This window comes from Bufo gargarizans, chromosome 10, assembly GCF_014858855.1.
Source record: "Bufo gargarizans isolate SCDJY-AF-19 chromosome 10, ASM1485885v1, whole genome shotgun sequence".
Taxonomy (NCBI): domain Eukaryota; kingdom Metazoa; phylum Chordata; class Amphibia; order Anura; family Bufonidae; genus Bufo; species Bufo gargarizans.
Window position 1 is genome coordinate 64,630,114 of NC_058089.1, and position 16,078 is coordinate 64,646,191.

Below are 16,078 nucleotides of genomic sequence, written 5' to 3' on the forward strand. Positions count from 1 at the left end.
TCTTCCATTTCCTCAATATGTTCCTAACTGTGGAAACAGACAGCTGAAATCTCTGAGACAGCTTTCCGTATCCTTCCCCTAAACCATGATGGTGAACAATCTTTGTCTTCAGGTCATTTGAGAGTTGTTTTGAGACCCCCATGTTGCTACTCTTCAGAGAAAATTAAAAGGGGAGGGAAACTTACAATTGGCCCCTTAAAGAGGCCCTTTCACCGATTATGACACTGTGAACTAAGTATAAAGAAATGGAGCGCGGCGCCCGGGGATCTCACTGCACTTACTATTATCCCTGGGCGCCGCTCCGTTCTCCTGCTATGCCCTCCGGTATCTCCGATCACAAAGTTATGGTAGGCAGAGTCTGCCCTTGTTCTGCTGTAGCGCTGGCCAATCGCATTGCAGAGATCACAGCCTGGGAGAAAATAACCTCCCAGGCTGTGAGCTCTGCGCTGCGATTGGCCAGCGCTAGAGCAGAACAAGGGCAGACTCCGCCTACCATAACTTAGTGACTGAAATCTCTGCCTACTATAACTTAGTGGCCGGAGATACTGGAGGGAATAGCAGGAGAACAGAGCGGCGCCCAGGGATAATAGTAAGTGCAGCGAGATCCCCGGACGCCGCTCTCCAGGTTTGTATTCTTAGTTCACATTGTAATAATCAGTGAAAAGTCCTCTTTAAATACTCTCTCATAATTGGATTCACCTGTGTATGTAGGTCAGGGGTCACCGAGCTTACCAAGCCAATTTGAGTTCCAATAATTAGTTCTAAAGGTTCTGGAATCAATAAAATGACAACAGTGTCCAAATGTATGCACCTGCCTAATTTTGTTTAAACAATTATAGCGCACTTTCTGTAAATCCAATAAACTTCATTTTACTTCTCAAATATCACTGTGTGTGTCTCCTATAGGATATTTAACTGACATTTTTTGTCGTAACAACCAACAATTTATACAGGAAAATCATGACAATTAACAAGGTTGCCCAAACTTTCGCATCCCACTGTAGAGATCCACCTCCCGGACGTTTATAGTCAACTGGCAGGTGGGAGGTGGTTAAACTGGCTTGACATGCATTGCCATTTATTAGATATGCTTGAAAGAGTTGACATATTCCCTTTAAGGAAATATTCACACACAGCAAATCAGTTCCATTCATCACATTAATTTCTGCAAGCACCTTACAGAGGAAAGGACATTTCTACAACAAGTCATGTACGTGTTAATAAGCATACATTCACACGACCGTATGCGTTTTGAGGTCCGCAAAAAAAAAAAAAAAAAAAAAAAAGGGGGGATGACATTCGTATGGCATCCCTTTTTTTTTTTTTTGGCGGAACCATTGTAACAATGCCTATTCTTATCCGCAAAACGGACAAGAATAGCACATGTTTTTTGTTTGCATGGCTACAGAACGGACATACGGATGCGGATAGCACACTGTGTGCTGTCTGCATTTTTTGCGGACCCATTGAAATGAATAGGTCCGCATCCTATCCGCAAAAAACAAAAACGGAACGGACTAATCGGAAACAAAAATACGTTTGTGTGAATGTAGCCTAACCATGGTAAAAGCCATTTTCCAGCAAGTTGAAAACAAAATCTATTCATATATAAAAGAGAAATGAATAAAACAATGTGTGTACATTACACTAGTTTTCAAACATCTAAAACACTTACGCCACTCCACTTCGTTTTCTTGGTTCTTCCGGAGAACAGGAAGTCGGCAGCCTTCCACAATCTCTGCCTAGAAATAAGCACGTAAACGGGATGACTGACTGCAATCCTAGGATTTTCTCACATTAGAAGGTTTGTGCAGTTCAGCAGCCATGCTGCAAAAACATTTAGCAAATAGACGAATAAGAATACCCAATACCCTGCCGTTGTGTCCACAGCATCTATGGAAAACGAGGGCACATTTATGGTGTTGTGTAGTCTGATCCTCATATTCTGTCCACAGCTCGCTAATGACTGCAGGATCAGACCACAACTATTACCAGGGAGATGCATAGGTCTGCATAGGAGCTGTAGAAACAGAACATTTTTTTTAAATTATGGCTCCTATAAAAAATAATGTTTTGTTTCGATGCACTGAAGGTTTCCCCTACCACTGTATATATCGCAGAAATAACAAGCTGTCACACCACATACACATTTCTAACATGAGAAGTGACGAGCCAGCACTGGGATGCACGTATGTCAACAGTGCCAAAACTCTCCGATTTCTACAGTGCGGAACCAGAACCCATCACTGACACATACGAGGCCTCACCTCCGCCATGTCGAGTCTGCGCCGCTTCCTACTGTATCCACCGCTGGCTCCGCCTCTTCCTTGGAGTCCAGGGCTTTTTACAGCGCGCCTGATAATGACCAGTCACATAGTTTTTCAAGGAAAACAAAGACTACATTGTACTCGACAGCTAAGGAAACGTTCTTGGCTTGTGTTAAGTCCATACCAGTTCTCTTTTAGTTAGTAAAGAATGTCACCAATACGGCCAGGCAGTGAGTAGGACAGCCTGAGCAGACAAATGGGGCTTTCAACTGCTATTTATTAAGGCGTGAGAAGATTCGTACTGCGCATGCGTGGTGTATGGTGAAAGACGCTTATCGGTTCTGGGTTCTCTGGGACAGTACATGTTATCCAGTGCTATGGATAATATATCGATTATTATTTTAATTTGGGACCTGGCAGCGTCACGTGTTAGTGAAGAATTCGTTGGACTGATGTCTACTTCGTGAGATTTCCCTACCTCCTAACTTCCTGTCGCACCGGAAATGATGTTTGAAGGCGGTCCTTAGTTTAAACGATCTGCGCATGCGCAAAAGACAGTTTAGGGAAAAGCTCACTCAAGTTCAGCAGCACACCGGGACACTACGCATGCGCCGGATATTACGTCCCATTGCGCAAGCGCGGTTAACTCCTGAAAATCCATCCGATCTCCGCGTCTGCGCAGTGTGGGGGTAGGGAAAAATTACGTCCAAGTGCGCCGAGGCCGAGGGTAGTATAAATACCCATTTCGCAAGCTGCTAACCCTTTGCTGGAGCTATTCTCGTATAGCTCCAGCAAAGGGTTAGCAGCGCTTGCGAAATTATTATTTATACTACCCTCGGCGCTTGCGCACTGGGACGTAATTTTTCCCTACCCCCACACTGCGCAGGATTTTCAGGAGTTATCGCGCTTGCGCAATGGGGCGTAATATTCCCCTAAAAATCACTGAGGGTGCTGCTGTGGGGCCCTTATGGGGTAACTGGTCCTGAAATAGACAGCATCAATCACCCCTAAACGGTTAGACAGGGGATACTAGTATTTTACGCCCCCTCTTATCTCTGTGATTGGCTATGCTAGCCATTCGCAGGACAAGTCATGCAGAGAGAATTAGGAAGAATCTTTGCAGGCAGCCATTCTAGTTAGTAACTGCAAGAGATGTTCTGTGCCCCTTTGTGCTTTGTTGGCTTTTTGGGATTTGTGGTGCTTCATCACAGCGATCTATTGAACAGTGACTGCAAAAAAAAATTCATGGAACTGCTGAACTGATCAATAAACCTATTGTTCATATGCAGCAATTCCAGAGCCCTGCTCTCTAAATCCCTGTAATCCTGGGTCCGCTTTCAGCTGACGCCAAGTTTGTCACCATTTTCTTGTCTTTTTTTTTTTTTCTTCTTCTTCAGCCCTGCACCAATTTTAATGTGTGCGAGGTGTGATCTTCAGCCACTGATCAGCACTGTTCTTATTTTTTTGGGCACTTTTCTTTAAATAAAATAAAAAGTAGTTAACCCTTTCGCTACCAGCATGTGTATGCACGGCGATGGGTAAACATGCATGCATATGCATGCATGGCTCTTCCGCTGGGGTAGTCTGTGGGGAGTCAGCATCTGGACAAGAGGATAGGGGAGGGCAGAGGCCGACTGCGCTCTACCCAGATGCCAGCTATTCCGCTGGGATGGGGTCAGGCAATCCTACCCCAGGACCTTATTGCGGATCAGCTGTGGAGAGGAAGGATTGCTTAAATCCTCCTGGCATTCCTGTGGGGTTAGTGGGGGATCTGTACCGGCTGTCCAGCATCCCTGTAGGTCTGGTGCAGAGACCGCGGTCCCATCTGCACCATCGGAGTTAGGGGTGCTGTCCCCCTGTGGTTGGGGAGAGAGACCGGTTGTGTCCTCTCCCTTCAAGGTACACTGCCGCTGGGGAATGGAGACGATGCTCTCCTCTCCCTGCAAAACATACTGCCTCTGGCGAGCAGGACCGACTGTCCATACTCCCTGAAACTCTGGCTGCCGTTGGGGATCTGGGCCGAGCGCCCAGCATCCCTGTAGGGCCGGTGGAGGGATCTCTGTCCCATCTCCACCTGCCATATGGGGTTCCCCCCCCCCCAGGACCAGTCTATGAGGTTCCGTAGCTGGTACTGGAGCAGGGGATACTTCAGTCGGTTCTTCCCAGCTGTAGGGTTGTAGATCTAGGACTGCCACCCAGCTCTCTGGCAGTGTATATTGGGGCCAAATTGAGCTGAAGAAGTATTGGTAATCCTGCTCCAGCTCCCACTCCCTTGTCACTAGAGATGCCAGGTCTTGTCTCACCTCTCTCGCTGTAGCCCAATCATGCATAGCCTCCCTGTAGTCATGGATATCCCAGAACCGGGACTCTCCAGCATCTCGGAACTCTGGTTCTGCGAAGGCCTCAAACAGGCCAGGGCCATCATAATCCTCACTCTCGGGTCGTGCTCAGCCATCCGGGGGGAGTGTTGAATCACATACCACCAGAGTGCCTGGTAGGCGTTGTGTAGCCAAATCTCCCTCCATACCAGGCTTTTGAGGTCTGTCACCCACTCATCCAGGGGCTGCTCTCCCAGAAGGAAATTCGAAAAAAACGCAATTCCACAGCAGTTTTTTGTCTTTTGTTTTTTATGGCATTTCCTGTACTATAAAACTGACCAGTTAGTTTTATTCTTCAAGTCAGTACGAATCCGGCATTACTACATATGTATATTTTCCCCACGCCTCCACAACGGCACCACCTGGTGGTTACCCCGTCTTCTCGGGGACAGGAAACTGTGAGATCAGCCAATAAAGTGCCCCCTCCCTCTTACCTCTTCCAGTTGTTTCCTGTCCCTCTGAAGGCAGGATTGTTGATCAGCATGGAGCGCAGGGCCTTAGGTTTGTTAATCTGGTTAGTCCGGAGGGCCACTGCAGAAGGAGGGGTCGCGGAGCAACGACAATCGCTCCTCTTGGTGTAAGCCCAGTGTGTTCTGGCAACCCGAGGCATAGAAACGTTGCGGCACTGTTAAGGGGGCGTACCTTTGGCCCAAGGAACGCTCCCGTATGCGCAGGCGCATGGTGATCTCATGATGCGAACGGCGGCGTCACGACGCAGACGTTGGCGTGAATCGCGTTGATGTCATCACGCAAATCAGGAAGTGGAGTTAAAGAGGAGAACGCCGGTTCCCACATGTTCTCCTTCCTATGGTGGACACAGAGTGATTCCTGTCAGCATGTCTGTGCAGGGGGAAATTGATACCACCCGCAAATCCACTGATGCCCTCCAGCCTGGTAAGCCTCCTCCCCTGAGGATGATATATATATATATCACAGGAGGGATTGTGCACAGGAGGGATTCTTTCTCTTGGGTGACGGTTCACTATTGAGGAGATTTTTACTAAGCCTTCGCTATGCTTGTGTCTCTTAGGGTAGAAAAAGTATTAAATGGGAACCGTTCCAAAAGAAGAAGTGTGCGATATGTTAAAAGGGTCTCTCTGCCTCTTCAAAAAAAATCACTGTGTCCAATGTGTACAAATAGGGTAGTCCCAGAAGAAACTCCTTGCCTGGTAGAAAGCCTAAGAACCATAATCAAAGAAGTCGGAGTGGCGGTTGATGCTAAGTTTTGGCCATCCCTCCCAGAGCTTCCACTTCAAATACTCCTATCCTGGAGGAACAGGCTTCTGACTTTGACGAGGGGGAGATTGCTTCTGATGCAAGCTCTGCTGTCTCAGAAAATGCTCTTGGTCGTCCACTCTGTTCCATTGAGGAGGCTGAATCTCTCTTTAAAACTATCAGGGCTACAATAAATTTGGAAGAACCCAGAGAACCTCTGTCAGTCCAGGACCAAATGTTTGTGGGACTTGCGGACAGGAAGAAACATGTTTTTCCTTTTCACAATCACATTAAGACTCTTATACCTAATGAGTGGAAGGATCCTGAGAAGAGACAATCAGCATCCAAAATGTTTAAAAGGAAACATCCGTTCGCGGAAGAGGATTCTGTCTCCTGGGACAGACCTCCTAAGGTGGATGCGCTGGTAGCGAGGATTTCCAAAAATTCCTCTCTACCGTTTGAAGACCATGGGCTGCTCAATGAGTCTATGGATAAAAAATGCGAGTCCCTCCTTAAAAAGACCTGGGAGTCATCTGTAGCCAAAAACACACGCCCTTCCTCCCAATGACGCCACAAGTCCGGTGGGGGGGAGACTAAAGCACTTTTATTCAGCTTGGGAATAAATTCAAGCCTCCCCTTGGATGCTCTCAACCATCAGGGAGGGTTACCGTTTGGAATTCCTGCAGATCCCTCCAGACAAATATCTGGAAAATTCAAAATTAAACAGAGAAGATCGGGAAGCGATGGACCAACAAATCGTGCTGCTTTTAAAGAAAAGGGCCATAATATGAGTCCCATTGGAAGAACAAGGGAAGGGGTTTTAATCCTCAATATTCCTAGTCAGGAAACCAAACGGTTCTTCAGAGCAATAAAAAATCTGAAAAACCTAAACAGATACATGATATACAAGAGATTCAAGATGGAATCGGTCAGGTCTGTAGTCAATCTTCTACCAAAAGACTGCTTTATGATCACAATAGACCTCTCAGATGCCTATTCAGTGGCGTCGCTAGAAATGACTGGGCCCCACAGCAAATTTTTTAATGGGGCCCCCCTTCCTCCGGTAATTTTTTCGCAACCCTTTCCTTTCATGTTGCCCCCCATTCCTGTGGCGAGTAAAGATCATGCTCTCAGATCAGGCCCGGCAGCTGTTCCATCCGTTTTCTACACTGTCTATACTGTCCCTGTATATAATTCCATTGTGCAATACTGTTGAGGGGGCCCTGACCAAATCTTTTAATCCTCCTCCTCCTCTTTGTAGTATATATTGGAGGCGTGGCGATCTCCAAGCAGTCATGCACACCTGACCAGTTAGAATGCCCTGGAGGCTGGTTTTAAAGTCAGTATAAAACTGAGTCTGCTTATATAGCACCTACCAGTAGCCATTAGGCTCCAGGAGAGGTATATAGTGGGCTCGGCATGCATGTTGGTACTTGCATCCCTGGATCCGATGAAAGCTGTAATGGCACCGGACGGGGTTAAAAGCAGAGTATGCTTGGCGTGCATGCTGTGCCTGCGCTCCCTGGACTTTGTGTGGCTGTCATGGCCCATAAAAGGTGGGAACTAGTGTTAGGGACCACTCATTAAGGCGACCTTGACGTGGTGAGTGGCTTATTACGCTTTGGCCAAAATGTACACCAATGCCTTATTCAACATCCAGCATAAAGGCAGGGCAGAGTGCTGGTTGCAGAGTGCGATTGCATTTTGTGTTTTTGCGTTTGTATCTGTATTTCGCCATAGCAATCTGCACCTGCTAGGGGTTGTGCGGGCTGAATCCCCCATATTTTTTCTTTGTAGTATATATTGGAGGCGTGGCGATCTCTAAGCAGTCATGCACACCTGACCAGTTAGTATGCCTTGGAGGCTGGTTTTAAAGTCAGTATAAAACTGATTCTGCTTATATAGCACCTACCAGTAGCCATTAGGCTCCAGGAGAGGTATATAGTGGGCTCGGCATGCATGTTGGTACTTGCATCCCTGGATCCAATGAAAGCTGTAATGGCACCGGACGGGGTTAAAAGCAGAGTGTGCTTGGCGTGCATGCTGTGCCTGCGCTCCCTGGACTTTGTGTGGCTGTCATGGCCCATAAAAGGTGGGAACTAGTGTTAGGGACCACTCATTAAGACGACCTTGACGTGGTGAGTGGCTTATTACGCTTTGGCCAAAATGTACACCAATGCCTTATTCAACATCCAGCATAAAGGCAGGGCAGAGTGCTGGTTGCAAAGTGCGATTGCATTTTGTGTTTTTGCGTTTGTATCTGTATTTCGCCATAGCAATCTGCACCTGCTAGGGGTTGTGCGGGCTGACTCCCCCATATTTTAAAGAAAAGGGCCATAATATGAGTCCCATTGGAAGAACAAGGGAAGGGGTTTTAATCCTCAATATTCCTAGTCAGGAAACCAAACGGTTCTTCAGAGCAATAAAAAATCTGAAAAACCTAAACAGATACATGATATACAAGAGATTCAAGATGGAATCGGTCAGGTCTGTAGTCAATCTTCTACCAAAAGACTGCTTTATGATCACAATAGACCTCTCAGATGCCTATTCAGTGGCGTAGCTAGAAATGACTGGGCCCCACAGCAAATTTTTTAATGGGGCCCCCCTTCCTCCGGTAATTTTTTCGCAACCCTTTCCTTTCATGTTGCCCCTGTGGCGAATAAAGATCACTCTCTCAGATCAGGCCTGGAAGCTGTTCCATCCGTTTTCTACACTGTCTATACTGTCCCTGTATATAATTTCATTGTGCAATACTGTTGAGGGGGCCCTGACCAAATCTTTTAATCCTCCTCCTCCTGGATGGGCCCCTTCTGGGTCAGTCTTACTTTGCATAATCTCCCTAACACGTGTTGGGACTTTATATATTTTATTTACATTTGGTCACTAGGACCATTGGTGTCCCTGGGTTAACACGTGTTACTGATGTAATTTAAAATTTAACGTTTATTTAATGTCCATAAAAAACTAGAACTCTATGGTTAAAATTATCAGCTTTGCCTGCTTTGTATATATAGATGATTATAATGGGTCTATTTTTTGTAATCCACTAGAGGGCACCCTTCACTAGTATATGTTAGATTCCCTGTCTGATTCTTATGGCATAGTCTCTGCTCACTAGATGCGCTCTGTTATTTCCACTGGCGCTGGCTGCTAACTGTGATGTCCTTGTGGAATACATTACTTCTACAAATATATCCATTAGACCCCTATCATTATTAGGCTAGAGAATCTAACTAGTGAAGGGTGCCGTCTAGTGGATTACAAAAAATAGACCCATTATAATCATCTATATATACAAAGCAGGCAAAGCTGATAATTTTAACCTTCTGGGTCAGGGCCCCAAAGCAGCCACTTCCCCTGCTTCCCCTATAGTTACCCCCTGTGCCTATTACCACATACCAATTCACAGAGATTATTAGAAATATTTGAGAATGGTAGTATGGTTCCAGGGAAGTTTACATCACTTCCAATTTCAGGATCTGCCGTTTGGCATTTGTTCGGCACCAAGAATCTTCACAAAAATTATGGCGGAAGTAACAAAATGATTTCATCTGGCAGGAATCTTACTGATACCTTACCTGGATGACTTCCTAATTCCTGCAACATCAGAGAGTCACCTATGAACACATCTTCAGACAGTATCAGGCATTCTTTCAGATCTAGGCTGGATAATAAATGTAGAAAAGTCTTGCCTTCTTCCCACACAAGAGAGAATATTTCTGGGAGTACTACTAGACTCCCAACTAAAATGTTTTCCTTTCTACGAGAACACAAACGAGAAGGCTTAATTAAAAAAATTCTGAAATTTCAACCGTTGAAAATCAGAGAAATAATGACAGTGCTAGGTCTCATGACTTCCACCATTCCATTGGTGAAGTAGTCTCAGGCCCACTCGAGGGCCTTCAGTCGTTGCTGTTGAAAGCATGGGCAAAAAACAAACATCTTTGAACAAAAAAGTAAAAATTCCTACAGAGGTGAAGATCTCTTTGTTATGGTGGACAAAGCAGAAAAATCTATCCTGGGGAGTGGAGTGGCGTCAGACAAATCAGGTGGTGATTACAACTGATGCAAGCAGGCAGGGTTGGGATGCACACATAGAGGATATCATGAAACAGGGCCGATGGCAGACAAATCTGGAACAAGCATCTTCCGACATGGGGGAACTGAACCTTTTCTCCCTCGATTCGGTTGCAACATGTAAGAATTCTCTCAGACAACACCACAGTAGCTTATCTAAACAAACAAGGGGGGACAAGGAGCCTCTCTCTCTGGTTGCAAAGAAGATATTTGTCTGGGCCGAGACAAACCTATTGTCCCTTTCAGCCGTCCATATAAAAGGGAAGAAAAATCTTGTGGAAGACTTTTTGAGCAGAAATCAACTAAAAGAAAGAGAATGGAGTCTGAATCCACTAGTATTCAAGAAAATATGTGCGAGATGGGGATATCCAAAGATTGACTTGTTTGCCTCAAGGAAGAACAGGAAAGTGGAGAAATTCTACTCTCTGTCTCTCCAGGATCGTCCTTTGAGGGTAGATGCTCTGTCGATTCCGTGGTCCAGGGGTCTCTTTTATGCTTTTCCCCCGTTCCCCCTATTGCCCAGTGTATTGACAAAGGTTATGGAAGAAAAGGCTCAGATCATCCTAATAAAACCTTTTTGGCCCAGGAGGACTTGGTTTCCGGGGGTTAAAAAACTTAGCGGGAGAAGATTACTGGATTCTTCCCCTCCTACCAGACCTCCTATCCTAGGATTCGGTGGTTCATCCCAGGATTCTTCAGCTCCGATTACTGCCTGTAAGTTGAAAGGGCCATCCTGAGAAGTAAGGGCCTTTCCAACGCCCTTATCTCCACTCTTATGCAAAGTAGAAAACCAATAACTTCAAAGATTTATCTGAGATCCTGGGAAGTACAGGCATATTTGCATGCCGCGATACATATGATGTGTATTTTGTATGTGTTTTGTTTTGTGGAAAGGGGGGTGAATTCGAATTTTTATATTTATTTTTATTTTTTTAATTTATGAAAACATTTATATTTCTTTACATTTTTACTTTTAGTTTTTTTTTTTTATAGTTCCCATAGGGAACTATAACAAGCAATCATTGGATTGCTTTTCTCATAGACTCCAATTAGAATTGGAGTATATGAGGATTTTATGGTATTTCTGTGGAGCTCTCAGGCAGGGGTTCTAGAAAGGACTAAGCAGCAGCCTCCTGTCTCACCTGGAGTGCGCTTCTGGGTTTACAGCATTCAGATGCCCGTGGTCAGGATTGGCCAAGGCATCTGTAGTGTTAAATGCCTGATCTGTCACCGACATTAGCCGCAGGTGCCTGCTGTGTGGGTGCCATCTTTAAAGTCCCGACTGCCAACGTAAATAGCCGTATGGCGGTCCAGAAGGGGTTTATGCAGAAATACAGAATATTTGAGAGGATAGGTCTTCAGTATAAAACTCCTGGGAAATCTCTTTAATATGGCTGCTGCAGCACCTCATTCTAGTAGTTCTGCACTGCAAACTTTTTTTTTTTCCATTTGATCAGAGAGAGCTTTCTTTTTTTCCCCTAAACCTCAAGTTTCTACATAGGCTTATTGCCAGCACAGTATCCTGCACAGCATTTTATGGCAATAATACCACTTTTATACTAGTGAAATTTAAAGCAAATTACACCATAGACAGAAATATTACATCCTTTCCTACACCCTGGTAGAAGAGAATACATGCATTACAAGTTTGCAAAGTGTGTGTAATAGCGTAGAAAGCTCTTTTATGAGCCTGTATTTTTAAATACAAAACACAGTAGGCAGATCTTACTGGCTTTTCATGCATTGTTATATTGGGGGGTATAATCGCATTACATACACGATTGCAGTGTCTATCCTAATTGTCTCTTTGGAACCTGCAAATAACACAAAAGGCATAAATATTTCTGGTACCTATAGTGCAATATTTCCAATTAGAGGTTATTGTGGACTAGTTGGCCCACTTCTCAGTCACAGCAGGATGACATGGAGGTCACTTATGAGTTTGAGCATCCTTTCTGTCTTCACTGCACACTCCTAGTAGAGCACCTTCATTTTCCTAAGAAGAGGCATCATAACCCCACCACGCATTGTGGCAGATAGTCAAGAGTCTCTCTGCTGATGAAATGTGTGAGAGCAGTTAGCATTTGGACTGCCAGGAGGAGGTTCAAGGGAAGGCAGAGGACCCCATTCATAGCTGTCTTGGTGGTAGTGGTGATGGCACTTTTTTTTTTTTTTTTATTATCTTTTTATTTTCATTTTAATAGCCAAGACAGGTAGACAAGTTGACATCACTTATCATTTTTCCAAAATGCCAAACATGTACTAAAGACTACTTATTATCAATAATCTTAGAGTACATAGGACTTAAGCAAATATTAGTTCAAATACGCAATAGCCTATCCAGTTGGAGAGGATATGAACAGGACAAAAAAAAAAAAAAAAAAAAAAAAAGAGTCATCAACAAAAATAATCCTAACTTAAGCAAGTAAAGAAAAAGAAATAAACAAATGTCACAAACAATGGGGGTATTGACATGGACACGACACAAGAGGAGAGGAAATATAAGGTAGATGCCATATGCTCACTAGTTGAGCTCCTGAGAATCATCCCACAACTGCCATATTTTATTGAATCTTTCCAAACTGTTAGTTAGGCTAGCTGATAGATATTCCATCCTTCTAACTTCAGTGATATTGGTGAAAAGATCTAGCTGGGTGGGGGAAGTTGTCTTCTTCCAGAATCTCGCAATAAGACGCCTGGCTGCGGTTAGGATATGTAAAGTAAGAAGCAAAACATGTTTCTTCAGAGATATCGGTGGCATATTTAGCAGATAAAAGAAGGGGTCAAGTGGGAATCTGATATTGAGTAAACTGAAAAGAACCTCCTGTACCATATGCCAAAAAGACTGGATCAGGGAACACTCCCAAAAAATATGCAAATGAGAACCTTCTCCTGCAATACATCTCCAACATCTATCTGAGACGTTAGGATTAAGGTGCCTCAGTAATTTTGGGGTGTGATACCAAAACATAAGTACTTTATAGGAGTTTTCCCTATGCGTAACGCAAGAGGAGGTCTTTGCAGTCCTTTCCCAAATCAGTCCCCACTCAGCAGACGAAACAGAGCGACCAAGGATAGATTCCCATTTAAACATATAAGGATGTTTCACAGTTGAAGACGACAAAATACCATAGATCTCTGAAATGAGACCCCTAGTGGTGCTTGACAACTTGCATAATTTCTCAAATGTAGAGGGGGTAGAGACACTTGAGGATTTAAAGAGGCCAGAAAGCAAATGCTGAAGCTGTAAATAATGATACCTAGAGGATTCAGGTAACTGAAAGGACAGTTTTAACCTATCCCATGGCAGTAAGCGGAGCGTTTTATGGTCGGTTATATCCACAAAGCGAAATAATTTATTGGAGAACCAAGGCTTAAGAAAAGAGGCTTGTATACCCATCGGGAACAAGGGGTTAAATAAAAAAGATGTCATTGAAGACTTTTCGGGTGCTAGAGAGAACTTACGATTGCAATTGCGCCAGATGTTATATGTGTGGATCATTGGACCTAACATTTCTGGAACCAACTCAGCAGGAAGTGGTGTCCATAAAAGTGAATTGGGATGTACAGGGGCCAACCATAGATTTTCTATTTCTAGCCATCTGGAGTAAGCATATAAAGTAGACCAAGCTGGGAGCCGTCTGAGATGCGTGGCCCAATAATATCTGGTAATATCTGGGACTGCCAGACCACCCCGAGATTTAGGTGCCGTAAGAGTTGCACATCCTATTCGATGTCTCTTCCCATTCCATATAAACTTTAGCATACTGGTCTGAAAGGCCCTTAGTTCCTTCAAGGGAACAGGGATCGGCAGCGTTTCAAACAAATATAAAAGCTTAGGCAAAATTGTCATTTTGACCGCAGCCACGCGACCTAACAGGGAAATAGGAAGAGACATCCATCTAGTCATGAGCATCTTTAGTTCACGGAAAGTATTCGGAAAATTTTGACCATATAATGTACCATATGTTGGAGTTAGGCCAATTCCAAGATAACGCAGACTTGTGTCCTGCCACCTAAAGCGAAAATTTGTTTTTAGCGCATTTAAATCACCCAGAGAGAAATTAAGGGGCAGGGCTTCAGTTTTAGCAGTATTAACCTTGTACCCCGATAGCCTGCCATACGTCTCTAGAAGGCGAAAAAGGTTAGGAAGTGAAATATGTGGATTCGTCAATGTAAGCAAGATATCGTCAGCGAACAAGGACAATTTGAACTCTACTTTGTTCACTAGTATGCCATGGATATCAGGATGGGCCCGAATGGCTGCTGCGAGGGGCTCAATGCAGAGGACAAAAATTAATGGAGATAGTGGGCAACCCTGGCAGGTACCATTATATATGGGGAGGGTCGAGGATTGTGCATGCGGCATTTTTATTGCAGCCGTAGGCTGGGCGTATAGGACTTTTAGAGCATTAAGAAATGGTCCGGTGATGCCAAAGGCCCCCAGGGCGGAGAACATAAACGGCCAATTTAGGCGATCAAACGCCTTTTCAGCGTCCAGGCTCAGCAAAAGTGCTGTGTCGTTACGCTTATTAACAATTTCTACCAAATTGATAGTTCGTCTGGTATTGTCTCCTCCCTGACGGTCCCTGACAAAACCCACCTGATCCTTGTGCACCAAATGGGGGAGCCAAATGGAAAGGCGATTAGCTAAGACTTTGGTAAATATTTTGAGATCCGAGTTAAGAAGGGCTATAGGTCTATAACTGGCACATTCAAGCGGGTCCTTTCCAGGTTTTGGGATTACTGTAATGTAAGAATGTGAAAGCGATGGAGGTACTGGGGCTCCCTGCAAAAAGGAATTGAATAATAGTAACATTTGGGGTATCAGGATATCCGAGAAGGTTTTATAATATATATATGGCAGACCATCGGGCCCAGGGGACTTGTTATTGGGAAGCTGTTTCAAAACCTCTTGTAATTCCTCTGGTGTTATAGGGGTATTCAATGAAGAGATAGCTTCATCTGATAGTTTAGGTAGTTTACATTGCCTCAAAAAGTTATCAAAAAGCTGTTGACGTTATTCGTGATCCATTGGCGTCTGTTGTGGTATAGAATAGAGCAATGTGTAGTATTTTTGGAAAAGCTCCGAGATAACAACAGGATCATATACTAACGTACCATCTGCTGCCCTCATGACTGTCGGGTTTCCCACTAAGTTGGACTCGCGCAGCTGACGAGCCAAAAGGGTATGCGATTTATTGCCCCATGCATAGAACCTTTGCCTGGAGTACAATAAAAGTTTCTCAGTCTTATGAGACACAATGTCACGTAATCTATCCCTAAGAACCACTATACGGCGAAGCAAGTGTCGTGAACTGCGCGAGCCCAACCTACCTTCTAAGTCCTTGAGTTGAGCAGTGAGAATGACCTGTTGTTGATTCCGGTCCTTCTTTAGTTTAGAACCCATGGCGATACAATTACCTCTAAAAACCGCCTTATGCGCTTCCCACAACGTAGAAACCAAGGAGACGGAAGACTGATTTAAGGCAAAGTATTCTACCAAGCCATCTCTGAGTTCCTGCCTAAGTGATAGACTATTTAAAAAAGTCTCATTTAAGCGCCAGTGGCATGATTTTACGTGATAGCCCGAAGTTTTTAGAGTGATGGTGATCGGGGCATGATCCGACCATGTGATATGACCAAGATCAGCATCCTTTAACATTCGGAGGATTGGAACATTTCCAAAAAAATAATCTATCCTAGAGTGGGTGCTATGTGGGTGGGAGAAAAAAGTGTATGATTTTGCTGAAGGATAGTTAACTCTCCAGAGGTTGTAGAAAGCATAGCGACGAATGAGACGCCTAAAAAGACGTGACAATCTGCACTGTTTACTCGAAGGGGGGGAACTATTTAAGGGTAACCTATCCATATGTTCGGAGAAGGAGATGTTGAAATCTCCTCCTACAATCATAGGGGAAGGTAGGTATTGGGATAATTTCAAAAATACCTTGTTCAAAAAGAAATTTGGGCCGTATTAGGCGAGTATAAGTTACACAATACAATCGGTTGGCCTCTAAGCGTAGCCTCCAGTATAACATACCTCCCTTCCACATCGGAGATGCAAGTTTCTACATGTATCGGACAGTGCGTAGCTAAAAGGATGGCTACACCTGCCGTTTTTTTCCCAGACGTTGC

The 16,078-nt window shown here is 44.4% G+C and overlaps 1 protein-coding gene across 3 annotated transcripts in view; it reads right to left on the bottom strand.

Moving 5' to 3' along the window:
- KAT5 (lysine acetyltransferase 5) overlaps positions 1 to 2,756 on the bottom strand; it is a 62,521-nt gene extending 59,765 nt beyond the window's left edge. For all 3 annotated transcript variants that reach the window (XM_044269640.1, XM_044269639.1, XM_044269641.1), the window contains exons 1-2: positions 2,268 to 2,756; positions 1,676 to 1,742 (exon numbers count right to left, since the gene is read on the bottom strand). In XM_044269640.1, coding sequence (XP_044125575.1) covers positions 1,676 to 1,742; positions 2,268 to 2,276 — 76 coding nt within the window. In that variant the 5' untranslated portion in view covers positions 2,277 to 2,756. The remainder of the gene's footprint in view (positions 1 to 1,675; positions 1,743 to 2,267) is intronic.
- Positions 2,757 to 16,078: the final 13,322 nt, after the last annotated feature.